At 39.4% G+C, this 27,367-nt stretch overlaps 1 protein-coding gene across 2 annotated transcripts in view; it reads right to left on the minus strand.

The window, feature by feature from the left end:
• Positions 1-6,280: 6,280 nt before the first annotated feature.
• Positions 6,281-27,367, minus strand: part of psme3 (proteasome activator subunit 3) — a 33,500-nt gene continuing 12,413 nt past the window's right edge. For both annotated transcript variants that reach the window (XM_072248884.1, XM_072248883.1), the window contains exons 5-11: positions 26,295-26,343; positions 17,720-17,838; positions 14,760-14,828; positions 14,450-14,517; positions 14,141-14,195; positions 9,746-9,832; positions 6,281-6,532 (exon numbers count right to left, since the gene is read on the minus strand). In XM_072248884.1, coding sequence (XP_072104985.1) covers positions 6,452-6,532; positions 9,746-9,832; positions 14,141-14,195; positions 14,450-14,517; positions 14,760-14,828; positions 17,720-17,838; positions 26,295-26,343 — 528 coding nt within the window. In that variant the 3' untranslated portion in view covers positions 6,281-6,451. The remainder of the gene's footprint in view (positions 6,533-9,745; positions 9,833-14,140; positions 14,196-14,449; positions 14,518-14,759; positions 14,829-17,719; positions 17,839-26,294; positions 26,344-27,367) is intronic.

Raw genomic sequence — 27,367 nt, forward strand, 5'->3', positions numbered from 1 at the left:
GGTATTGAAAGCCGAGCTGTAGTCGATAAAGAGCATCCTGATATATGCATCTTTGCTGACCTGATGTTCCAGGTTTGAGTGAAGAGCCAATGAAATGGCATCTGCTGTGGACCTGCTGCTCCAGTAGGCAAATTGAAGCAGATCCAAGTCGCTTCTCAGGCTGGAATTGATGTGTTTCATCACCAGCCTCTCAAAAAGCATTTCAGCACAGTTGATCGATGTTACTGGACGATAGTCATTAAGTTACCACGTTCTTCTTAGGCATCAGGTTAATTGAAGCCTGCTTAAAATGGGTGGGTACCTCAGACGGTCGAAGCGAGAGGTTAAAGATATCAGTGAACACCCCAGTTGAATAGCACAGGTCTTTAGTACTCGGTAAGGCACCCCGTCAGGGTCGGATGCTTTCACTTCAGCCTCAGGGACTGAAATCGCGAGGTCATCGGGGACTGTGGGAGTTCGTGAAAGTGCCGCCATATCTTGATAGTCAAAACGAGTATTTGCAGCTTGCTGTCCATTGATCCTGTTTACTGTTACAGTTCTATAGATTTGCTAAGTATGCCCGCAGAAAAAGAATCTCAGGGTTGTATGTGAGGACATGTATGGCCTCTGACAATAAATTTTACTTTAAACTTTGAGAATGTAGAAACTCCTTGCAGACAGCGCCGGATGAACTCCGACTCCGGAACTCTCCGAGCCGTAACAGCTGCTCTACCGTGGGTTCGTTATAGAGTCCATTGATAGTCTACATATACCTGGCCTTTTTCATATGGTGTACTTTGGGAACTACAGCAAAGCAAGGGTTAAAATGTGTACTAACCGAACAGAGCGCACGCACTCTATACGACTTCTTTCCATGTTGAAGCTCACAGAGACAGTATGCAGACATTATGCAGTCACCCGGGCTGACCGTGGTCATTGAAAGCCTCACGTACAGCCTTTCTGTTCAAACCTGGGAATCGAGGTCACTGAGCATAGACAAGACAAGATAAAGATGGAAACGAAGGACTCTCGGGCAATCCTTGCTATTGGACAGTTTATAGTATTATTGGCCTTTAATAGGTGATCAGCACCTGAAATATGTATTACGATTGATGCTTAAATATGCAAATAATGGGATTCAGAAGCACACAAAGTCTCTATTGGATCAATTCATGTTTATAAATAATTAACTTTGTATAAAAACGCATTTCTTTGTTCAAACTTCAAAGCAGTGTGGTGACAGGGGCCATGCATAAGTAAATAAAGTGTGATTGAGGAACGAGTGCAAGTTGTCAGGGTCCAATCAATCGGCAACGACAGTACTGTCTGTATAAACACGGCAAATCTTTTGCCCCACAGTAACAGCGAGGGACCAGTATGTGGGAGAGAGTGAAAGCATTCACAACGTCATCCGGATGTTGGAATTAATGATTCATTTCCTGTGAGATTCCCATCATCACACAATTGATGTTCAGCCAATACCAACGTACATCAAGGCGGCACGGGATTTAGAAACTAACAACTTCCTCCAGAATCACGTGTAGACAAGCTGTTCTAGTATAGTTACTGCAGTGGCATCTGTTCTGACCAGAAAAAATGCAAAGGATTGTTTGGGGTCCTGAATGGAGGTGAGAGGAAGTGAATGGGCAGGTGTAGCATTTCTGTCGCTTGCAGGGGTATGTGCCAGGAGGCAGATTAGTGGGGATGGATGTATGGACAAGGGGATGACGGAGGGAGCAAGCACTGCAGAAAGTGGAGAGTGTGTGAGTGAGCGCGCGTGCGTGTGTAAAAGATGTATTTCGAGGTAGAATCCCGTTGAAAGTGGCGAAAGACGTGGAGAATGATTTGTTGGTTGCGGAGAGTCATGGGGAGGCAGGCAACGGTAAGTGGACTGTGTCCCTATTAAGACGGCGGGAAGATGCGGCTGAGGACAACATCAATAGCGGAGCAAGTTAAACCCAGTTCTTCAAAGCAGGGTTTAAGGGCAACGTGGAAGTCGATGAAATTAAAGAGCTCAGCATGGGTGCATGAAGCAGCACTGATGCAATCGTCAATATAGCGGAGGAAGAGTTGGAAGTATTAACAGGGAAGCCTTGGAACATAGATTGTTCTACAAAGCCAACGAAAATACAAGTATAACTGGGGTCCATGGTACTCCTTGGGTTTGGAGAAAGTTTGGAAACGCAAGGAGAAATTATTGCGTGTGAGGACGGAGGATGGTGGTGGTGGTGGAAGGGGAACTGGTCCATTCTTTTGTTGAGAAAGAAGTGGAGAGATTTAAGGCCTTCTTGAGGGGGAAAGAAGTGTATAGGGACTAAACATGGTCAAGGCCAGAGACTTGAAAGTTGTTGAGGAGACCAAGAGCATGTGAAGTGTCACAGATGTAGGTGAGGATGGACTGAACCAAGAGGAATAGAATGGAGTAGAGGGGCATGAGTTTAGTGTGGCAGGGGCAGGAGAGATAATGGGCCTATCAAGACAGTCAGGTTTGTGGATCTTGGGCAGATAGAAACTAGCAGTGACGACTAAGATAACTATGTGTCTGGTGGCAGTGGATGGGAGCTCTCCTGAGTTGATGAGGTTAGTAATGAGGCAGTCTCCAGCACCTCCGTGAGGCAATGGATCTGTGGAGGATATTCCCCCAGCTGAGTGATTTGGAAGAGTAACAGGCTCCGGCAGAGAGTTAGGACTAATATGAGAAAATTCTCCACCCAGCAGAGTCCAAGTCACAGAACACATTAAAGGACATAAACAAATGTCTAGATACAACAGGCATTAAAAAGCATGCAAGGAGTGGGAATTATAGTATTGAAGTAAATGATCAGTCTTTATCATATTGAATGGTTGGTCAGACTCAAAGGGCTGAATAGCTTACTCCAGGATTACCAAATACAATCAGCCTTCACCACAACCAGAATGAACTTTTACAGCTGCAAAGTGTAAGGTTTTTATTAGACATCTGCCTCTGCAACTCAGTCAGACAGAGATTCAGATACACCTTACAACCCTATTAACATTCAGTGCTCTTTATGTAGCCTCCTCTGCATCAGTGAGACCAAGTACACCAGGCAACTATTTTGCTGAGCATCTGAGCTCTATCCGCAATAGCAACGTGGTACTCACAGTTGCAAGCCACTTTAATGCCTCTTCTCCATTACCAGGGTAAAGCTAAGTATAAATGACAACAGCAGCTCATATTCCCCCTGGGTAGCATAAAACCCACAGCCATGAGTACCAAATTCTCCAATTTCATGAAACCTGCTCCCACTCTCTCTCTTTCTGATCTACTCAGGTCCTCCCACTCAGATCTCCCAACATCCCACTACATCTGCCTAAAACTTTTTACATTCCTTTATCAGATCCTATAATCTGCAGCATTTTGTTGTCTCCCCCATCACCTCCCAACTTTGATATTGCCACCCTTCCCTCTCCCATTTGATTTCATCTACCCATAAAACCCTCCTCCTCACTTCTTGCTACTGGCCATTTCCCCTCTACTGTTTCAGTCCAGATGAAGGATCAAGACCCAAAACATTGTGTCCACTTCCCCACCCCACAGATGTTGCCTGCCTGCTAAGTTCAAGGCATTTTTTCAACTCTAGTCACAGTATTGTTTGCTTTCCTTTCTACGCTAGAGAATACACATTTATGGAGTGATACAAAACAGCAGTTATGGCCACACATAAACCAAGGATGCAGGTCAAAGATGAGGATTAGCTCAATAAACTAATTTTTGCTCTCCTCGATGAGTAATAGAAAATAGAAAACTTCATTAGCAGAGACAGTTTCTTAACTAAGTTAGGTGTCCATGGTTCAATTATTTATTTAAAATTTGCTAGTGTATATTAAACAATTATTTTGCAGACTTTCTTCCTGGCACCATACTGTCACTGGAAATGCAGGAACAGAACTTAGCAACGATGCAGAATACCAGAGGCCCTGTTACCCCAATGAGAGTGGCAGAATTCAGCTTTACTCACGTCACATTCATACTCAGTGCAGTAGAGAGCATCCTAACAAGCCGCATCACTGCGTGGTATGGAAACTGCACTGCGGTGGGCAGGAAGGCTCCACAACGGGTACTCAAAATTGCCCGATGTATCACAAGCACCAGCCTACTCACCATCAAGGACATATATATAGAAAGGTGCCAGAAAAGGGCTAGTAACATCATGAAGGTTCCCACATACCCTGCTCACAGACTGTTTGTCCCACTCCTTTGAGGGAGAAGTCTACGTAGCATCCATGCCAAGACCACCAGACTTGTTATTTTCCCCAAGCAGTAAGACTGATCAACACCTCCGCCCACTAATTCCACCACTACTTATTTCCCACCTGTTACCTTATGTACAGCCTGGCATCACTTTATGGATATACAATCTATGTACACAAGCTATCTTATGTATTTATGTTTATTGTTTGATTTCTTTTATTGTGTTATTTTGAGAGTTTTCTTGTGTACTGTATTGGATCCATAGTAACAATTACTTCATTCTCCTTACACTTGCGTACAGAAAATGACATTAGACAATCTTGAAAAATAATCATAAAGCTCCAAATTAGAACGCCGGATTGCCCTCTGCAGCTGTATTATGATGCTTTGGCTCGTGTAAAAGTTTGCGGAAGTGTGCTTGGATAAAGTTCACTGTCCAGTAGTGATCTCAAATTTAAAAAATAATTTTAAAGCAGCATGTTCTTATTGTAAAATATAGAAACAACTTTTAACAAAACCTTTTGCTACTGTTTCCTGCTTTAATTATTTCCAAATGTCAGACTTAAAAGTCTGTGCAGATTCCACTGGAGCAGTAATAGTTTCACAGTGTGTTGGAACAGATATATTCAGATTATCGTATGCAGGTTACCTTGAGTTTAATCTTTGTAATGGCAATACCATAAATATGTTTCTAGCAAAACATAATATGCATGTTTTTATACTTCTTTCTGAGAAATTAGAGTACACTAACAAACATGTTTCATAGCACTGCCATATTTCATTGCTTTGATTATCCAGACATCCAGTTAATGCTTGTGCAAGGAAGGATGAAGATAATGACAGAAAACAACAGCAAAATTAGATGAATAAAACTAATGAGTGGTATTTTTAAACAAGGTTGAAAATTCTGCATTATCTGCCCATCAAATAGGTATTTTTGATAACAGTCCATAGATTTAAAAGGTTAAGTGTGTTTTTCCTCTGCACATACTGAGTATTTCCAGCATTTCCTCTTCTGATATCAGCTTTCCAGAATCTGTATTTTGTTTTAGTACTTATAAAGAAAGCTTATTTTGAAAAAAATTCATATTAATTTGATATTATAAACACAGCATATAAACTGGCACAGTAACACAATTATATCAATCTCTATTAAACCTAGTTCTGTAGTCTTTAATGTAATTGTCTTTTAACACTGCATGACGTAAACAGAGTTTTTATATTTGTATATAAAAGCAATCAGTTACTCGACAGATTATCATACACAGATCTCAACACAAAGTATCTAGGAGGCATGTTTTATTTGCTTTTAAATATAGCTTTATAGTTGTCGCGTTCTGAAGTTTGGGCTCAATAGAAATTTCTATGACTTGCAGGTTTCCTCCCCTACCTCCCTCCCCACCCACACACCCAAACCCTTAAGTAAGGAGCAGAACATTCGCACATCTTGCAGATCAAAGGTGAAAAGTTCTTAGCAAAGTGCAGAGACTGACTTAAAAACTGGGAGTAACTTCACAAGAAAAAAAAAACAGGCTGAAAGCATGGATTAACGGGAGAATCTAATATTCAGTATTCTAACTTATGGCCGTTAGATCACAGACATATATAATTTACATAGAATTATTAGCTTCATTTAAGCCCCATTATGAAGGCTCAGACCAAGCATACAGCACTATGTTTTATTTTAAAAGAATATTTTCAAATAACTTCCTTGTAAAAGAAACAGTGCGTGCAGGTGATTTAGATAGTGAAAAGGACAGACAATAAATGTAAAGTATGGTGCAATAACTGTTTTCTTATATATCATATGCTGCCTGCAAACATGTGACTCGTGTTTTGAGTGGTTCCCTGTACATAAAAGTTGTACATGAATAATCGTTCAGAATGTACAGAATATTTTATACATCATCTTTTGTGGATCACACTAAAGATCTTAATGGATGTGAAAAATACTACGTTTTGAAATAAAACCTGCTTCTAAACAGAACTGCTTCCTATAATCACTAATACTGTACATTACAAAGATCCTTTAGAGCAAAATGGGAAAAGATTCCTGAGGATTAAAAAATCTCTCAAACATCACAAAAATAAAAGAATGGAAATCCTTATTTATTTCACTAAAATGCAACTAACCCTGTGCTTCACTTCCAACCAACTTCTTTCTACTGCAGCAAGACCAATCTCACTCAATAAGCCAAGGCAATCATGGTCTTATATTTGGGGTTACCAAGGTCAGATTCCATTCACGAGACAAGCATGTTAATACAGTGCATCTGCATTGCTGTTCCTGGGTCGTTTGATTTTTTCAATGTTTTTAAGGATCGTGTCATGTAACGTTACCTGTTAGGGGAAAAAAAATGTGATGTAAAATTTACAAATCTACTCTTCCCTAGGAAGGCCTGAACAATAAGTCAGTCTCTCTTCATTAACATGGCTTATTTTTTTTTAGCATGGTGGGCTGGGCATTGATGTTCTTGTTGCCATTTGCGCGATTTTTTTTAAGCATGGAGGGAATTGATGTTCTTGCCGTTTGCGCGATTTGTTGCTTTTTAGCGTGGGGGAAGTTGATGTTCTTGTTGCTGTTTGCGCGATTTGTTTGTTTTTGCGCGTGGGGCAGTGGTTGATGTTTTTCTTTGAATAGCTTCCATGCTTTTCTTTGTTTCGTGGCTGCCTGGAGAAGACGAATCTCAAAGTTGTAAACCGCATACATACTTTGATAATAAATGTACCATGAACCTTGATGGCTTGGGTTTGAATCAAAGCTGGAATGAAAGTCTGCCAACATGAGGTTGGACAATTACAATCAAGTGGACTTGAAACCAAAAGGGTTCATAGCATGGCTCTTATACTTGAGGGCAAACAGATGCTAGTATGAAAAACAGAACATACTTTTGCAGAAGCCTTCTTTGTTTTTTTATGTTAAGGTACATAGTTGAAACAAAGTTGTCATTTGAACATCATCTGCATAAAGAGACTCATTTTGTCTTTAGTGTGTTCCTAAGATGATCAATGGTCTAAGACAACCTGACATGTATTACTTGATAAAAGATTTGGCATCTTTTGGGAATGGTGCATTTGTATCTCAGTGGCACAAAGGAATTACATAACTTATATCCAATAATTGGCAAAACGATTCTGAGATTCTTTGCAACACACAAAATACTGGAGGAACTCAACAGGTCAGGCAGCATTTATGGAAATTAATAAACATTTGACATTGTGGGCCAAGACTCTTCTTCAGGACTGAGAAGGAAGGGAGAGGATGTCAGAACATAAAGGTGGGGGAGGGAAGGAGGACTAGCTAGCTGCTAAGTGATGGCAGGTGGTTGGGAAAAGCAAAGGGCTGGAGAAGAAGGAATCTGATAGTAGAGGAGAGTGGACTATAGGAGCGAGGGAAGGAGGAGAACCAAGGGGAGGTGAGAAGCAGCTGTCAAGAAGAGTTAAGAAGCTAGAATGGGGAATAGAAGAGGGATAAGGGAGGGAAAAAAATTACTGGAAGGAGATATCAATATTCATGCCATCAGGTTGGAGGCTACCCAGATGGAATATATAAGGTGTTGCTCCTCCACCCTGAGAGTGGCCTCACTGTTAGAAAAGTGGCCATGGACTGTCATGTTGGAATGGGTATAGGAATTAAAATGGTTGGCCACTGGGAAACGCTGCTTTTGGTGGATGGAGCAGGGGTACTCGACAAAGCATTCCTTGGAGATATTTTAGAGTTCAAGAAATACAGTAAGCTCCATTTAAAAATTTGCATACTATAAAAACAGCTTACTGTCAAGAGTGTTATTTAGTTTATTCAAATGAATCAGCCAATAAGGAACTTAGACTTTTGGAAATAAGGGCTTCTCACTGCAGAGCTACACATTGAAAGTTACTTTATATCAACAAGTTTTGAAGAGAAAGTCAACCAAAACACTACCCGATGAAGTTTTTAGTATCTAGCTTTTTTTTCTTTTAAAAAAAACGGAATCAGATAATGCCCCTAAGTTCAGAAGCTCAAATTGGATCAATTATGGAATGTGATGCAAAGAAACTTCACACATACAGTGCTCTACAGCAAAGCAAAATGACCTTCCTGTGCTCAAACATAGCTCTGATACCCACAGATTTGATCAAATCCAAAGCACCTAATATTAAGGTGACCTTTTGGTTTATCCACACTAAGATGCAAGGGGCTTTTCTCAAAAGGAATGGTAGCAACTCTAAACAGCTTGTGATAGGATCATCCTATAAAATTAACTTTCCACAGCCCACATCTCATTTTAGGTCATTTTTAAGCCAAGGGGATTGAACAGAATGGTTTTGGGGGAGGGATAGCAAAGAAAGCATTAAAACCTTCTGGTTTGTACTTGCAAAGTTGAAATGAACACATTGCCTTAGCACAATTAGAAGGTCCAAGCCAAGCTGAGGAATATACAGATAGTTTCTGTTTATCTGGTTTGGAATGCAAATTTTCCTTGTAGGCAAACAAATGATTTATTTAAATACAGGAAGCTGAGCAAAGACCAATACACCATAATTGGGCTCTCTGAAGTGTAAATGCTGCTATCTTTAAATTTGCATGACCCATCTAAAGAGAGAACTCCCAGGTTTCCGGCTCCTTTATAGCAATGGTTTCTATAACCATCAGAAAGCAATTTGAAAGAATCTCAACATGTTTAATTAACCCATATTGACTGCTGAGCTAGGGTCAGTGAATGTTTGTCAGAACCCTGGAGATTTGCGAATGTGCTGTTCTTGCATATTACCTGAGAGGACAAACTTTTGTTCTGTACTTCCAATGTGCTGGGTTTTGAAGTAATTTGAATAAAAAGAGGCCTCTTCCTCCCCACCCCCATCTAGTAGGAGAGCTGGTAGCCAATAGACTGTGATACAAAGAATGGCAATTTGCACCTTGGGATGCAAGGCTTAATTTGCACCAACCCCCCAAATATGGGACTCTCTCCCACCCAACTTTTTATGATTTCATTAAGTCATTCTCGAAACTTTGTCAGAATATTGCAACATATTCTGTTCCTATCATAACCAGAGAAGGGATATTCATCCAATCAATAAGTCTTGACTAAATGCAAGTACAAGTCAAAGGACTGTCCCACTGCACCATTAATGTCCACATAATTATTTCAAAATATAAAATGGAGAGGAGGGATATTATTGTTAGTGAAGCATTCAATAAGCACATAATTCTGATTAACTCTGTGCCCTTAATCATTATGGGAAAAAAAACATTGAAGCTCCCCACATTCCTCACAATAGGGAATTAGGTTATGGTTTTTGAATCTCCAAATATTCACAAGGAAAATTTCCATTCTTCGATGTTGAAGGGAGGCAATGAGTTCACTTAGATTCTCACACAGGAAGTTCAGGAATTTAAAAAAAAGTTATTTATATAATAATAGATGTTGTTTTGGCAAAAATGAAATAGCAAGAGGCCCAGTTCAAGCAGAAAACAATGCACTAAACCCACAGCTTGAGACTTCAAAAAACTGAAAGTGAGGTTAAAAGATCTTTCATGGGACCATTGCTGCTTTGGTCAAAATTTATACTTACATATTGATTTCTCAGCTCAGAAACAATTAATCGAAGACTGATGTATTCCTTTTCATCAATTTCTGATACTGTGCGACGATAATCTTCCTAAAATTAAAAACAGGCATATTATTGTTTTAGCTTTAGTTCACTGATATTCAAAACTGTGGTAAAGCCCTGAAGCATCTGCATTAGTGGTCAAAACTAGACACATGCAGACATGCCATTGACACTCAGCGTGTAAAGGGGAAACTATTTTGGGAGCACAAGCCTTGTATTACACATTTCTGAAAACAATTGGCACTTAGATTCACCAACTGGGGTAAACAGCTAAGGACATCTTGCAATGAAAAGGTAGAGAGAATATTTAAGTGGGGAGGAGCCAAGTTGACAAATTGTGCTAGAAAAACTTATTTTGACAATCAGCATGCTACTGGAAAATCAGAGAGAAAAATCTTGAAGTCAGGGAAAATAATAAATTATCAGTGTGAAGAAATGTTTTATTTAATAAAGGTGAATGCAAATCGGTGCTAACGGTTTTGGTGAGTCTTGGTGATGCAAGTCACACAATGAATTAGACTTAAGTACAGTCATGTTTAGTTTTCTCAAATAATGGTTTTTGGAAGATCACTGGTTCAAAGTAGGATGACAGCAGACTCTCAATTGTATTTGGGAAACAAACTGAAAATTGACCATATTCCCATCGATTAGTACAGAGTAAATATGCTGCCAAGTTGTAGAGGAAAGATTTCAATAAGTCACCTCTTTGGAGTTAACTAAGGGAATATTCATAATAAGGTGGATGAATTGAAAGTGCAGATTGTTATTAATGATTATGATATAGTTGGGATCACAGAGACATGGCTCCAGGGTGACCAGGGATGGGAGCTCAACGTTCAGGGATATTCAATATTCAGGAGGGATAGACATGAAGGAAGGGGAGGTGGGGTGGCGTTGCTGGTTAAAGAAGAGATTAACACAATAGAAAGGAAGGACATAAGCCGGGAAGATGTGGAATCGATATGGGTAGAGCTGCGTAACACTGAGGGGCAGAAGACGCTGGTGGGAGTTGTGTACAGGCCACCTAACAGTAGTAGTGAGGTCGGAGATGGTATTAAACAGGAAATTAGAAATGTGTGCAATAAAGGAACAGCAGTTATAATGGGTGACTTCAATCTACATGTAGATTGGGTGAACCAAATTGGTAAAGGTGCTGAGGAAGAGGATTTCTTGGAATGTATGCAGGATGGTTTTTTGAACCAACATGTCGAGGAACCGACTAGAGAACAGGCTATTCTGGACTGGGTTTTGAGCAATGAGGAAGGGTTAATTAGCAATCTTGTCGTGAGAGGCCCCTTGGGTAAGAGTGACCATAATATGGTGGAATTCTTCATTAAGATGGAGAGTGACATAGTTAATTCAGAAACAAAGGTTCTGAACTTAAAGAGGGGTAACTTTGAAGGTATGAGACGTGAATTAGCTAAGATAGACTGGCAAATGACACTTAAAGGATTGACGGTGGATATGCAATGGCAAGCATTTAAAGGTTGCATGGATGAACTACAACAATTGTTCATCCCAGTTTGGCAAAAGAATAAATCAAGGAAGGTAGTGCACCCGTGGCTGACAAGAGAAATTAGGGATAGTATCAATTCCAAAGAAGAAGCATACAAATTAGCCAGAGAAAGTGGCTCACCTGAGGACTGGGAGAAATTCAGAGTTCAGCAGAGGAGGACAAAGGGCTTAATTAGGAAGGGGAAAAAAGATTATGAGAGAAAACTGGCAGGGAACATAAAAACAGACTGTAAAAGCTTTTATAGATATGTAAAAAGGAAAAGACTGGTAAAGACAAATGTAGGTCCCCTGCAGACAGAAACAGGTGAATTGATTATGGGGAGCAAGGACATGGCAGACCAATTGAACAATTACTTTGGTTCTGTCTTCACTAAGGAGGACATGAATAATCTTCCAGACATAGTAGGGGACAGAGGGTCCAGTGAGATGGAGGATCTGAGCGAAATACATGTTAGTAGGGAAGTGGTGTTAGGTAAATTGAAGGGATTGAAGGCAGATAAATCCCCAGGGCCAGATGGTCTGCATCCCAGGGTGCTTAAGGAAGTAGCCCAAGAAATAGTGGATGCATTAGTGATAATTTTTCAAAACTCGTTAGATTCTGGACTAGTTCCTGAGGATTGGAGGGTGGCTAATGTAACTCTACTTTTTAAAAAAGGAGGGAGAGAGAAACCGGGGAATTATAGACCGGTTAGCCTAACGTCGGTGGTGGGGAAACTGCTGGAGTCAGTTATCAAGGATGTGATAACAGCACATTTGGAAAGCGGTGAAATGATCGGACAAAGTCAGCATGGATTTGTGAAAGGAAAATCATGTCTGACGAATCTCATAGAATTTTTTGAGGATGTAACTAGTAGTGGATAGGGGAGAACCTGTGGATGTGGTATATTTGGATTTTCAGAAGGCTTTTGACAAGGTCCCACACAGGAGATTAGTGTGCAAACTTAAAGCACACGGTATTGGGGGTAAGGTATTGGTGTGGGTGGAGAGTTGGTTAGCAGACAGGAAGCAAAGAGTGGGAATAAACGGGACCTTTTCAGAATGGCAGGCGGTGACTAGTGGGGTACCGCAAGGCTCAGTGCTGGGACCCCAGTTGTTTACAATATATATTAATGACTTGGATGAGGGAATTAAATGCAGCATCTCCAAGTTTGCGGATGACACGAAGCTGGGTGGCAGTGTTAGCTGTGAGGAGGATGCTAAGAGGATGCAGGGTGACTTGGATAGGTTGGGTGAGTGGGCAAATTCATGGCAGATGCAATGTAATGTGGATAAATGTGAAGTTATCCACTTTGGTGGCAAAAATAGGAAAACAGATTATTATCTGAATGGTGGCCGATTAGGAAAAGGGGAGGTGCAACGAGACCTGGGTGTCATTATACACCAGTCATTGAAAGTGGGCATGCAGGTACAGCAGGCGGTGAAAAAGGCAAATGGTATGCTGGCATTTATAGCGAGAGGATTCGCGTACAGGAGCAGGGAGGTACTACTGCATTTGTACAAGGCCTTGGTGAGACCACACCTGGAGTATTGTGTGCAGTTTTGGTCCCCTAATCTGAGGAAAGACATCCTTGCCATAGAGGGAGTACAAAGAAGGTTCACCAGATTGATTCCTGGGATGGCAGGACTTTCATATGAAGAAAGACTTGATGAACTGGGCTTGTACTCGTTGGAATTTAGAAGATTGAGGGGGGGATCTGATTGAAACGTATAAGATCCTAAAGGGATTGGACAGGCTAGATGCAGGAAGATTGTTCCCGATGTTGGGGAAGTCCAGAACGAGGGGCCACAGTTTGAGGATAGAGGGGAAGCCTTTTAGGACCGAGATTAGGAAAAACTTCTTCACACAGAGAGTGGTGAATCTGTGGAATTCTCTGCCACAGGAAGCAGTTGAGGCCAGTTCATTGGCTATATTTAAGAGGGAGTTAGATATGGCCCTTGTGGCTACGGGGGTCAGAGGGTATGGAGGGAAGGCTGGGGCGGGGTTCTGAGTTGGATGATCAGCCATGATCATAATAAATGGTGGTGCAGGCTCAAAGGGCCGAATGGCCTACTCCTGCACCTATTTTCTATGTTTCTATTAGTATTAACTAACACCTTGCCAAACATTTCTCCCCACAGCATTATTAAGTAATAAGATTAGTAGAATAACTATTTTTAGGTGCTGTTCAATTGCCTTTCCTCTAAACAGAATTAGGATATTCAATCCTTGCATCTGCTTCATTATCCAAGACTTTGCCTGATCCTTTCCCCCAGTGCCACTTTCCTGAATTACCCCATGACCTTCATATCGAAAAGTTTATCTATCTTTCTTGAAAATTCATAGCAATTGAATCTCCACAGGTAGTGAATTCTACAGAAGTATCCAGTCTCTGGACAAAGAATATTTTTTATCTCCATTCTGAATGGTAGGCCTCTTACTTGGAGTGTATTACCCAATGGTTCTAGACCTGGCAACCAGGGGATACATTGATTCCACATCTACCCTGTCTAAGCCTTTTGAGTAAACAAGAAATTAAAGATACAGTATACTTTTAAAATAGTTTTCTTTAAAAAAAAAATAGCCATATGCCCCACTCTTGCACATTTAGGGACCCTAGAAAGACCAATTAATTTGTTAATATTTACTCTTTTCCCCTCTAATATGGTATACCCATCTGAATTTTATTTATGACCACTATGGATTATTTTAGAAAAACAGACTCTTTTCTCAACGGAACACCATATATTTCTTTCACATTGTTATCACAGAAAATACCTATTTCAATGCCCAATCAGTGATCTGAATTTTTTTAAAAATTAACTTTGGTGACTCAAGTTAAAATACAAGCTCATTCCACTTACCACATGAGGATATTTGGCTACTTTGGACACCAACTTTGCTCTTGTTATGTAATATCTGAAAAAAAGACATGTTTTATAGGCTGAGGGCTGTGTATAATTTACTTCTATTAAAGTTTAAGGGTAATTATAGTTATACCTAAAACATTAATATTGCTGTAGTGCTGAGGATTAATAAAAATTCAATAATCAATTAAATTTTAAAGCGATTTCCATGTATACAGTTTAAGTTTGTGATCTGACATGCTTTGGCTAAAATAGGCTAATAGATAAATTCAGGAAATTATTTCTACATTAGGATGTGTATTTTACCTAGAGATCTGGTCCAAGTATGAAGCAGCTTCACTTTCAACTGTTCTAAGTTCTGCAACAGTCTCTTCCTGCAATTGTAAATGAGAAAGAAATAAAACAAGGTAGCGAGGACAAAGATATTATGGCAGAAAATATCATGCCATAATATCCTGCCCACTGTTCCAAGATAAAGCCCTCCAATCCCCCAGCTCACAATGTCCAGGTCCAAGTGTAGAAAAACTCACTCCAAAAACCTAAGTGCTAACTAAACAAGGCTTCAGAAAATAAGCAAGGTAAAATCTAAAGTACAAGACACAATGAAGGATATTACCTGAATAGAAACACCAAAATTATTGCCATCTTCTATCCTTGGTATCAACAATTGGACCCACATTTTAACCTGCATTGATTAATAAAATGGATATTACACAGCTACACAAACATTTACAGGAAGTTCAGATAACAACACAAAAAAAAAGCTCCATCTGTAGCACTAATCCTTTTTTGTGTGTAGGAGAGTAATATGATATGACTCATGAGAGTGTGGAGAAAAAAAAAAATCAGAACAAAATGTTCACTTGGCTTTACCAACTTAGCACTTAACCAATAACTGCTTAATGGTTCTCAATATTGTTAGAACTGAGGAAAGGATTTCTTCACCAACATACACAAAATGCTGGTAGAACTCAGCAGGTTGGGCAGTATCTATGGAAAGGAATAAACAGCCGACATTTTAGGCCATCAGCCCGAAATAGCGACTGTTTATTCCTTTCCTTAGATGCTGTCTGACCTGCTGAGCTCCTCCAGCATTTAGTGTGCGTTGCCTTGGATTTCCAGCATCTGCAGATTTTCTCGTGTTAATGATTTCTTAGAGCCCACTCTGCCCATTTACAAGCATGTAACCAACTGACCGACAACATCATACGTCTTTGGAATGTGAGAGGAAACCGGAGCACCGGGTGAAACCCATGTGATGACAGGAAGGATGTACAAACTCCTTTGAGACAGCAGGAGCATTAAACACGAATCACCAGTGCTATAACAGCTCTATGCTAACATACCGCCCAATTTTATTCATTGCTCCAACACCCTTGCTGGATGATGACCATCTCTAATTTGGAAATTTAACCACCAGCTCTTGGTGCTTAAACATATTTTCATTATCAAATCTCCATCACGAATGTTGTGAGTCACTACTGCCCAGAAATTAGATACTGAAATGACACGGCTACAAAAAGATGACAGCAGTCGGTAATTTGCAGTGAATGACTCCCCCAGGAAGCTCAACAACACCCAGGACAAGGCAGCAGATTTGGTTTGTCATGCCAGTCACAACCTTAAATGCTTAGTCACTTTTGCACTCTGGCTGGAGTGAGTACCAATAGATGAAATGAACCTGCTCGCAAAGGCTTCTCAACACTTCCCAACTGTGATCCTTTTGTACAAGAACATCACTATGGCTAATAAAAAGGGGCATAATTTAAGGTGATTGGAGGAAAATATGGGGGGGGGGAGGGGAAGAATGTCAGAGGCAAGTTGTTTTTACAAAGAGTGGCAGGTGCGTGAAACACGCTGCCAGGGGTGGTGGTAGAACATCAGGAACTCTTAGTTAGGAACATGGCTGATAGAGAAAAGGGAGGATTATATGGGAGGGAATGGGATTTGGGGTACAGTGGATTCTGGTTAATTGGGGCAAATTGAGACCAGTACATTTGGGCCAATTTAGTGGCTGCCCCAATTAGCTGGTTTCATGGAAATAACAGTTCTGAATTGTCTTACTACTTATTACTCACCAATTACCAGTGACAAAAATCACTGCTTTTTGAACACAAGCAAATGCAACTGATGCTATTTAAAAACTATTTGCTCTAAACACACTGTAGTGTCTAACGGCCACATAAGTGCTTGCAACTGATGCTAGTAAGAAACTGTTCGGTAACAGTTTCCTGTTCCAGTGACATAGTGTCCCAAATAGACGAAGAGAGAAAATTCAAAAATCAGGTGCGCAAAGAGACTTGGGAGTCCTTGTGTAGGATTCTTCAAAGGTTAACTTGCAGGTTGAGTCAGTGGTAAGGAAGGAAAATGCAGTGTTACCATTCATTTTTTTTTAAGAGGGGTTGAATATAAATAATACTGAGGCTTTATAAGGCATTGGTCAGACTGCACTTGGGAGTATTGAGTGTCATTTGGGGCCCCCTATACAAGAAAAGATATACTGGCACTGGAGAAGGTCCAGAGGAGGTTCATCAGAATGATTCTGGAATGAAAGGGTGGATCTCATTGAAACCTAATGGTTATTGAAAGGCCTAGATAGAGTGAATGTGGAGTGGGTGTTTTCTGCAGTGGGGGAGTCTGGGACCAGAGGCCACAGCCTCAAAATAGTTGGATGTCCATTTAGAACAGAGATAAGGAGGAATTTCTTCGCCAGAGGGTGGTGAATCTGTAGAATTCATTGCCACGTAAAGCTGTGGAGGCCAAGTCCTTGGGTATATTTAAAGTGGAGGTTGATAGGTTACTGAGTAGCCATGGTGTCAAAAGTTACAAGCAGAAGGCAGGAGAATGGGATAGAGAGGAATAATAAATCAGCCATTATGAAATGGCAGAACATACTCAATGGGCCAAATGGCCTACTTCTGCTCCTATGTCTTATGACCTTATACACATTTTGGTTTATGAACTCAGAATTTAGAAGCTTCACAGCTGAAGTACACCAATAACATATTCAGAAATGAGCAAGTGGATAGGATTGCCAACAACAATGCTATAATTTGCCTTCTGTTACTGCCTGGATGTACTATTGTTTTGGTATGATCTTTATGAATGGCATACAGAACAGTGTTTCACTATATCTTAGTACATGTCACAATAAACCAATTACCAATGATTCATACTTCAAAAACATGGAACTTGCATTGATTTGCTTTCTGAAGGCCAGTTTCCATATATATCCTAGAATCTCATTTATTTTTCCAGTTTACAGCCTCATGCAAAAAGGCCTGGTCCTTGATTGCAAAATATGTGGAATTTTATGAAAATCATACACTGTACAAGTTTCAATTGGCTTTTCCAATTTTAAAATACAAAAGTGTCTTGAGAGGCCAAATAAAGAATAGGGAAAATCTTTTCTTTCTGTGGAGTTCGCAGCATGATTTATCTACAGATCAGTGAGTGCAAGACATGCCCAACTAGTGGGGCTGTGTTCAGCTTCATCTGAAGCACTGGAGTACAGAACAATAGCACATGGAATCTGGCCCAACTGCAACCCAAAAGGACAGCTTCTTGTATACATACTGTATTGCACTTTTCCATAAGTGTCCTGATTTCTGGTTTTATTTTCTCAATCATCTCCACGAGTTGCTGGTTGCTCTTTAGCATTCCATTTGGCATTATAAACACCTTTGTACCTGCAACTGCGAAGTTATAGAAACTATTAGATCAAATCAAGCAGTAAAAAATTCATCAGGTTGCAGTCATATAAACCTAAGCATGTCCTGTTGAATGTATTTCCAAAATATGCAGTACTGTAAAACTCTTAAGATTCCCAGCAACATAAACAGAAATTGCTGGAACTACAGAGCAAATTCAAAAGAATCCAAAGAAAATCTAGGCTCACATTTGAACACTGCACTTGCATCAAAACAGCTCAGGTGGCAGCAACAATAGTAGATAATCACCTGACACATTTGCTGAAATGCTTCCAGCATTTTGCACATTTAGTTCTCAAAACAGGCAGTCCAATTTGTCTGTAGTGCCTGAATCTGACAAAAGGAATTACAAATCCCCAAATCAGTTGAATTTTCTAGTCAGGATGTAGTTGTAACTGGGCAGTCACACACCAAGTACAACAGAATGTAATTTTGTTGGAAGAAATATTTTAAGTACTTTAAGGATGATAAAGTACTTGAAGCCTGCCAATATTCTCTTCCAAGTGTTTATAAAGTTGATTTATTGTTTGTTAATGACTCTGTGGAAAACCAGTTTCCAAGAACCAATCTGGGAAAGCGAAGTGCATACATCCCACCCTGCAAAAACTCATTTCAGGGAGGTCTCAACCTCATAGCAGTCTGTGTCAATGAATTTGTTAATTTTGCAAGACATCAGATTCACAAGTGTTTTGTGAGACAGCTGGCTTCTGAATTCTGCCTTAATGTGCCATGTTCACAATAGCTGCTGTCTTGGTTGATGAGCAGGCATAGTTTTTTGCTATTTCTGAATCAGGAAACATTTTCCTGAATCGCTTGCCTGTGTGCTTACACACCTGGAATGGCAGGTTATGCTCAATGATGAAAGGTGTAAAGTACACCTCAGCTCTAGTGACCTTCTCTGTCAGACTTTGGTTTTCTGCTGAAAAGAACTGTGAAATACTTGAGCAGCCTTCCCTGCGCTTAGCCTCCCTAATATGCTGTAGTTCCTAAAAGAAATAAAAGCACCACTTAACATCCATTCGGACGATGTCCGATCACATATACATCCGTAGTCACACACACACATTGCCTGCAATAGTCAGGATCAGAACTTACTTTTTTACATCGAAAGGGGGGATTTTAAATGAGTGATTTAGAAGTTCTATATCTTCAATTTCAAGTTTATTGTCATCTGGCTGATTGTCCACAAACGAAACAACCTCTGTCCGGACCATGGTGTAGCCACAATACATATATCACGCACATCACATAAAACAATATATTACCATATTATTTAATAAAGTGTAATTCAAAATGCATATAAAGTGCGCAGCACAGGTGAACAGTTCGCTGTCCTAATGATGAGACCTCGGTGGGTCCCGGTATTTATTAAAATCGGTTTTTCTTCTGAAAATGGCTGCGCTTAAACCCAGTCCATCACGGGCTTCAATGTAAGTGGAAGTGTTTCAGGAAAAAAAAAACCCCGAAGAACTTGCTGTGAGCACATTTTTAAAGATGTTTTAGTGGACGATTTTGGAATTTCGCTCCAATTTAAACCCTGCTCTAATCCCCTTTAAGACACCAACGCGCCCTACCCTTATAGGACAGCCTTGCATAGTTAGGTTGTCACCGCCAGCCTTGGGAATTTCTTCGCCAGGCTTTTGTACTTCATCACCGACAGTTATCCGGATGATTTCAGCATCATTACAGACGGCAGTAACTGAACTGATGGAATATGGAAGAGAGAGTGTTCGACTGTAAAGCCCGCCCACAGAGAAAACTGATAGGTCTACTTAGCACAAAGAGAGATCAAGCAGGATTCATTCATTTTCTTTCTTTCTCTTTTTTTCCCTTCTCCCTCTCTAAAAAATCGATTTCTGGGATATTGTATATTATTTGCGGGCGTCGGGGAGCAGCTATCAATATGCGGGAGGCTCCTGGAACTCCCGGGAGAGGTTGGACGTCTGAAAGTGCATGTTTTAAAATTCACATATCTAAAAAGGCCAATTCTTTTTACTAATTAAAGGTGTAATTAAGAAATGTAACATGGAAGTTTTACCTACATTTCTTTTTAAAAAGCTGAATATACAATGCTTTACCATGCAATTACTTCTGAACAATAAGTGTCAAATTGCATGCATTGGCTCTTGAATATAAATTGCAATATGAATGGTATATTGCATGTCTACATTTTCAGCAACTTCCTTGCTGCCTTCATCAAGGCAAGATATTTCATTGTCTAGTAACCATCTGGTTATCAGTAGTTTACATCTCAAACTCTAAACCTAAAACTTCTTTGGGTCTGTTCACTGACCAGCAAGTGGAGGATGTCTCTGTCAGGTGGGAAGTATTGGAGTGCAGCATTATGCCACAAGCAAATTTTAGATTAAAGTTCAAATCCTGTATGTTAACAGAAGAACTGTCCACCCCTCAGAATCTTCCATCTAGTGGTTTGATGGAGGAACTTGCAAATTTATATGTAGATTGCTGATTATATATTGGATTAGATGAGGTTTGTTTAAATAACTTTCTGCGTTGGAATTTTGGAACTGCAGATATGGGAAAGTTTTGCCTGCATTAAATGACTTGCTTTAGAATCACAGCAATGAAATAATGCCACCATTTTTCAATCAAATTTCCACAGATAAAGATTTAAATTTTAGTCACAGCACTAATGCTGGTCATAACCAAATATATAAAACTGAACTCCTTTGTCACTAACCTTAAAACTTACTCCTCTGACCTGAAGTCAAGGGCAATATTTCAAATGGATGGACAATGAAAGACATTGACCTGAAATGTTAGCTTTGCTTCTCTCCATAGATGTTGCCTGATCTGCTAAGTATTTTCTGTATTTTATTGTTATTCCTACAGGTACCTGATCCAAAGGTTTATCATCGCTGGGTCAGTGACCATATTGCATTTCAGATATTGGATAATGTGAAAAATGAAGTTTGGGAACAAAAACATAACTTCAGTTTTGTTTCGTATTACCAAATGTTAAGTCAACTCCTTTTCAAAGTGAGGTTGGGCACTTCAGGCTGCGTCACATCTGGGCTCAAAAACATTACCGACGTGCTACCACAAAGTGGCAAAGCCAGGCAACATGGTTCGCTAATAGTGAATTCATGGGTGACATAGTGGTGCAGGTAATAAAGCCGTTGCCTCACAGCAGCAGAGGACCAAGTTAAATCCTGACCTCTGGTCCTGTCTGTGGGGAGTTTGTTATGTTTTCCCTGTGACTGTGTGGGATTTCTCCAATTGCAGTTTGGTTGGTAGGTTAACTGGCTACCGTAAAGTGCCCTTAATGTGTAGGCAAGTAGGAGAGTCCAGGGGTAGTTAATAAGAATGAGGGGACAAAAGAGAATGGGATTAATGAAGGATTAGTGTAAATGGGTGGTTAACGGGTTGAAGGCTGTTTTCATGACTAACAGTCAGTCACCTGAATTTCCAGAAATGTACAAGTTCTAGACAGCTGGATTTTTGATACTGGATCCAGAATAATTTTTTTTCCAATGGAATCAGTTCTCCCCAGATTATGAGCACCCAATTTATGTACATACAATTAAGCAATTGTGAGACCAGGATGGATTTGCTGACTACTGACACTTCCAACCTATGGACTGACAGTGGAACAGAGGAACAAAACTGTACCATAACCTGGACAGGACCTGTCCTTTCTTCCTTACCTCTGAAGTTCGGTGGACTACATTTTTTTTTATTAAGAATTAAACTAATACTTGTACAAATCTGCTAGGAATTAACATGTTAGTGTTCAGCGCAGACATCGTGGGTTGAAGGACCTGTTCTTCTTTACCATTCTATATTCATAAGCGTGAATCACTTTAATTGTCCAGTTAAGGAGAATGCCTAACCTCTGTTGTTATATGTAACTGGCCTCCTTTTTATCTAATCCTAACCAGATCACAAAGCCGAACCTTATGACAGACAATGGAGAGCATAGTAGATAGTATAGTCTCACATAGATAAAACATTCTTACCTCAATTGTACCAAAAACAATCTGCAATGAAGCTGGTTAGAATTTAAAGAACAATGTCTCACATCTTTCAAATTAGCTGTTCGAATTTAACTGATATTTTTATACGACTGCTGAAATAAAGGTGGCCATTCTAAAAGGGATGCAGGAGCAGAGGAAACTGGAGGTATGTATGCAAAAATCATTGAAAGAGGCAGGGCAGACTGAGGAAGGCATGCACAAGTCTGGGTTTAATCCACAAAGGCAGAGCGTAAAAACAGGAAAATGAAGTAGAACCTTTATAAAATGATGTTGCAGTCTTAGATATGAGTATTCTGTTCAGTTCTGGTTGCTTCATTGTAGGAAGGATATTGGGGAGGTTTATGAGTACGTTTCCTGGGATGAAAGACAACAATTACTGGGATAGTTTTCTTTAGAGCTGAGAAGGCCAAGGAGAAATTGGACAGAAGTAATAAAATAATAAGGGGCCTGAACAGTTTGGATAGTGGCTACCATTTCCTTCAATAGAAGGGTCAAGGACCAGAGATCAGAAGTACAAAATAAATAAGAGAACTAGGAAAGTCCAGAGAAAAAACATTTTCTTGAAAACAATGTCTGGCTGAAACCTTGAATGCACTGCCTGCACACAAATGTGGTGGAGACAGGCACTTTTGTGGCCTTGAAAAGCAAACTGGATAAACATACAGTCAAGAAACCTTTGCAGGGCTATAGAACAAGGCAAGGAAACTAGCAAGGTGCTCCAGTACAGCTGACATGGACATGATGGGATGAGTGGTTTCTTCCTGTGCAATATCAACTGTACAGGTATACGATTTGCATTTACAGAATTTCAAAATCAGATTTATTATCACTGACATATATCATGAAGTTTGTTATTTTGTGGCAGTGGTATAGAGTGAGACAGACATGTCTGGCAACTGTTGTTCATTCCTAACTGCCCCAGGACAGAGCTCATCCCCCAGAAGGTGTTAGTGAACCTGTGAATTATTACAACAATCTAGTGGTTTCAGTCACTCACTGAAATGAGCTGTTCTTGGAGTATATTAGGGAGCCACATTGGTTTTTAGAATAAACCAGTCATTTCACAGCTATTATTATGCTTTAAAAATTCCAGACTTATTTACTTTTAAGTTAAATTCCACATCTGCTTTGGTGGGATTTGAATTCAACTGGGATCAATGGTCCAGAGGTCTGGCTGCTAGCAGAGTAACTGAACTATCAGGCTATTTTACGCCTACATATATGTATATACAATCTTGCTTACAGACCTCCACTCACACAAAAATGGTAGCCTGGGCCAAATTTTACAACATACCTTTGTAATGTTCGGAAAAAATAAATATCCTTCTTTCAAAAATAGTAATAAATATACAAATGCTGAATAAACATGTCAATCTGTTTGTTCACATCTGCTCAACAACACAAAGGTTAAACTATCCAAAATGTTTACGCTGCTTTAACAGATGTCAAAAAAAATCAGCCATCGTTACATTTCAGAAGGATAAGTAATATCAGCACTCAAAAGCCATTTAATTTTGGATCGTAATTCAGGCTCTGGGGCCAGAAGCATTAGAGGAAAACAATTACAACACACACACTTTTGAAAAGCTCACCATCAGAGTGGCCAGTACCAGAGGCTGCACTCAATCATTGAACTCAGCACCAAGAACATGAAAGAATCTCATGGTCGAGGGGAATTTTAGTGTGAAATACTGAGTGGTCCCTATCAGCTACAAGATGTTCCAACAAAGGAAAAAGATTTCAAACATAAATTTATCAACCCAATATGCTGCCAATAGTTGAACGTATAACGGCCAATGTTATTAACAAAATGATACAAACAATTTAAGGTTAGAATTTTGAGACCGTTAAAGGGCAGAAGTCTTCATTAATCATGTGCTAAAGGGGTAATTAAGAACTCCATGCACGTAGGGCACAGACATTATTGTGGTTATTCCTCAAGGCAGAGGAGGAATCTTGTGCAATGGAAGTTCAAGGCTGACAATCAAAGGTCAAATTCTAGTTTGGGGATCTCAACACTTAGTAACAGGTTGAGAATTAGGAGTATAAGACAAGTATTAGTTCTAAAGGAAGGTGGGAGTTAAGCCAGAAGGATGGACAGCATATAAGAACTAGGAAAATGGATGAATATGAAACTGAACTACCATTTGAACAGAGATGAAGCAGGCAGATGAAATTGGAATGAATTGTGAAAAAGAATAAAGCAAAGGGGTAGAAATAGACTGGGTTAACATCAAAATTAAAAATTTTGAAAAAAATATGGCTGTGTAAAGAAAAAAGTAAAATGAGACTGATAAGCCATATGTAGAAAAATTCCACCAAAAAGTGACAGATGCAAGTTAAGATCCAGAAATATACACAAAGTACATTACATGCCCAGATAATCAAGAAATTAGCAACAGATTTACACAAACAATTTTACAGCAAATTACGTAGGAATTGGGAAAAAATGCTGTACTTATGGGAAGGTCATGTAATGGAGGACGACGTATGCTGCAAAAAAAAAAGCCTGATGCTGACAAGTTCAAAAGTTCTCTCAGTTAATTGTTCAAAGATAAAAAGAGACTATTAAAATTATCTCAACTCATATGAGCATAACAAAAGAAATCTATAATATAGTTACAGTAAAATTACAAGAGATTTTAATAATATACATTGGATTGGAACAAGATAGGAATAATTGGGTGAAAGAAATATGATAACAGATGATTAAAAATATTGAAGCAAAGAACTAAATGTGGGTAAGCTAGAGGTACAGAAACAAATGAATGAGTGCTACTGTAAAAAAAAACTGATTGCTATTAATCTGCCAAGATGCCCTAGATGTAGCAAGTCAAAGAGTCAGAAACAGTAAAAATTTTCTGCTACTGTGTGAGGATACTGTCTGTGCTAGTTGCATAAATGATGATAGGTACCTTTTATAAAGGACAACAGAGATAACTTCTTTTTGTATCTTTATGGCAATTATTCTCAAGCGGCTAACCATATTTATTTGTGGTCTTAGCCTGCAGCCACCCTGACATACTATACAGAGGAATCTGCCAATATTTGTTTACTTTATATCCTCTTCCTCTTTTTCATTTTTCAAGGAAGTGTTAAAGAATGGTGGCTCACTGCAACCTGTTCTCTGTAGATCTATTTATTACTTCCCTTTTAATCATTCGCCTCTTTTAAATATAAATTCTAATACTGTTCTTTTCTCTGTAACTGTAATGCCATATTCTGCATTCTGTTACTGCTTTGCTCTTGTAGTGCTATGATGTACTGATGTGATGAAATGATCTGTTTGGATGGCTTGCAAAACAGTTACTTATTCATGTGACAATAATGAACTAGCTTACCAGTTTACTCCATCCTGACCCATCAACTGGGTGAATGGGGGTAAAATTTCCCAGAATAATTCTGCTGTTTCTGCACATCCCTCTGTTGTTTGCAGAGTTCTTCAGTTTTCTTCCCATGTTAGAATATTTATATGAACAAATTTTATTTTTGATCTCTGAACGTTAACTAACTTAAGTATTTTTTCTTTCAAATTGTCAGCACTAATGCTTTTAGTAATATGTATCGCCTCCTCTTTTGAGCACACTTCCTTCCAAAAACATCCCATTTTCTATTCCTGGTTAGTAGGAATTATGTACCATAGCTGTATTTGCCCCCTCATGAGGCATCATGTGCAACAAAACTGACCCTGTCCATCCAACCATACCCAAAATCTTCTGCTACCGTGCACAGCAGAGGAAATTAATTGGGCAGAAGATTTGGCATGCAAGATGGGGGTCAAGAACACCAGTCCGCTTTAACAACACAGAAGGTGGCCTTAAACTCAAAGCGCATTTCAGTGTATGACACCCATACTGTTTGCATACCCTTGGAGTCCACTTGTGAAGAACAAAGAACAGCAATGCTTCTGGTACTAAACCTCAATTGGTGATTGGGTTTACAAAAAAATGTAGTGCATGGTGCACAAAAGCCTTGAAGAATGCAATAGAATTCTTGGGCCTATGCATTTTTGCCTGTTGCATTCATGGGCAATCCATGGATTTTTTTTTTACCTTAATTTCTCTCAGTGCAGTTTATGTAAGCTACCTAATCATTAACAGAGGAAGCAGTAGAGACAATGTATTTTTATGATGGGGAGACAAAATATAAGATTGACAACTAAATACAGAGTGCTGGAGAAATCAGCACATCAGGCTGAGGAGGGAGCATTAAACAGGCCAGGTTCATAAAGAACTTTCATGAAAACTTGAAACATGGTAGCTAGCTTTTATGTGAAACATGGTTACTTGCTTTTAGGCTCCACCTTCACTTGTCATCATGATCAGAATAACTCGTAACTCCCTAAACAATTTGGACTCTTAAAAATTAAATTACATGTAAGAACAGCATCACAGAAATCAATGAAAAGAAAACACTCATAATTTACATGCAAGTTTTCAGTACCTGGACAATTAGTTTCAGCATCTTCCAGTTTTCTCTTCTTTAAGTTGCACTGAAATTAGTTAAATAAATACTCTAAATCAAATTCCAAGATCTGGGAAGGATTAAGTAGAAAGTGAAGCTAAACAGCATTATAGTTAACAAGGCAATAGTACTTGAAATAAATGCTTAAGTATGCTAAAAGTTAAGGGTGGATTATTGAAAAAGTACAAGGAAACATAAAAAGATAACAAGAACATGCAGACACAACAATCTTCATTTAAATGAGATTGTGAGAAATAAGAGCAGCAGCAGGTCATTCAGATTCTGAAGTTACTCTGTTATTAAATATGGTTATGATTGATGTTGAATCTCAATACCATTTGTTGCTCTGTATCCTTTGATCCTTGTAATATCTGGAATCTACTGATGTATTCCGAATGTAATCAATGCTCCAGCTTCAAAGCCACCACATCTGAGAATTCTATAGGTTTACTATCCTTGGAACACATTCCAGTCCTAACTGGCCTAACTCTCCTGCAAAGACTGGATTTGGCTCCTGACATCCCCAGCCAAAGGAAACATCTTCTCCAAAACTACCCCATGGAACCCTCTAAAAATGTCAATTTTAATGTTACCTCTCAATCTTCTAATCTCTGAAGAACATGGTCCTATCTAAGTTTCTCCACATATACCATATCTGCCATCCCAGGAACCAGTCTGGTGAACCTTCAATGCACTTCCTCTAATAATCATATCCTAAATAGAGCACTTAATGTAGAAAAACATCATTAAGCAAAATTTGGGACTGAACCTCAAAAGGAGACATTGGCCTGGTCTGGTCAAAAGGCAAGTTCCAAGGAGCATTTTGAAGTGAGATAGGCTGAAAGTTTGAAGAAATAAATTCCACAGCTTAAGCCATAGGATGGTTACCAGTGGAGTTACACATAAATTTATGACTGGAGACCAGAAGTGAAGGGACAAAGACTACTTAGAGTAGATTCTTAAGAGAGAAGGGCAAGTCATGAAGGGATCTGAATTTGAAGAGGCCTTAGTTAATTGGGAACCAATGTGGATTAGGAAGCACCATGGTGATA

This window comes from Mobula birostris, chromosome X, assembly GCF_030028105.1.
Source record: "Mobula birostris isolate sMobBir1 chromosome X, sMobBir1.hap1, whole genome shotgun sequence".
NCBI lineage: Eukaryota > Metazoa > Chordata > Chondrichthyes > Myliobatiformes > Myliobatidae > Mobula > Mobula birostris.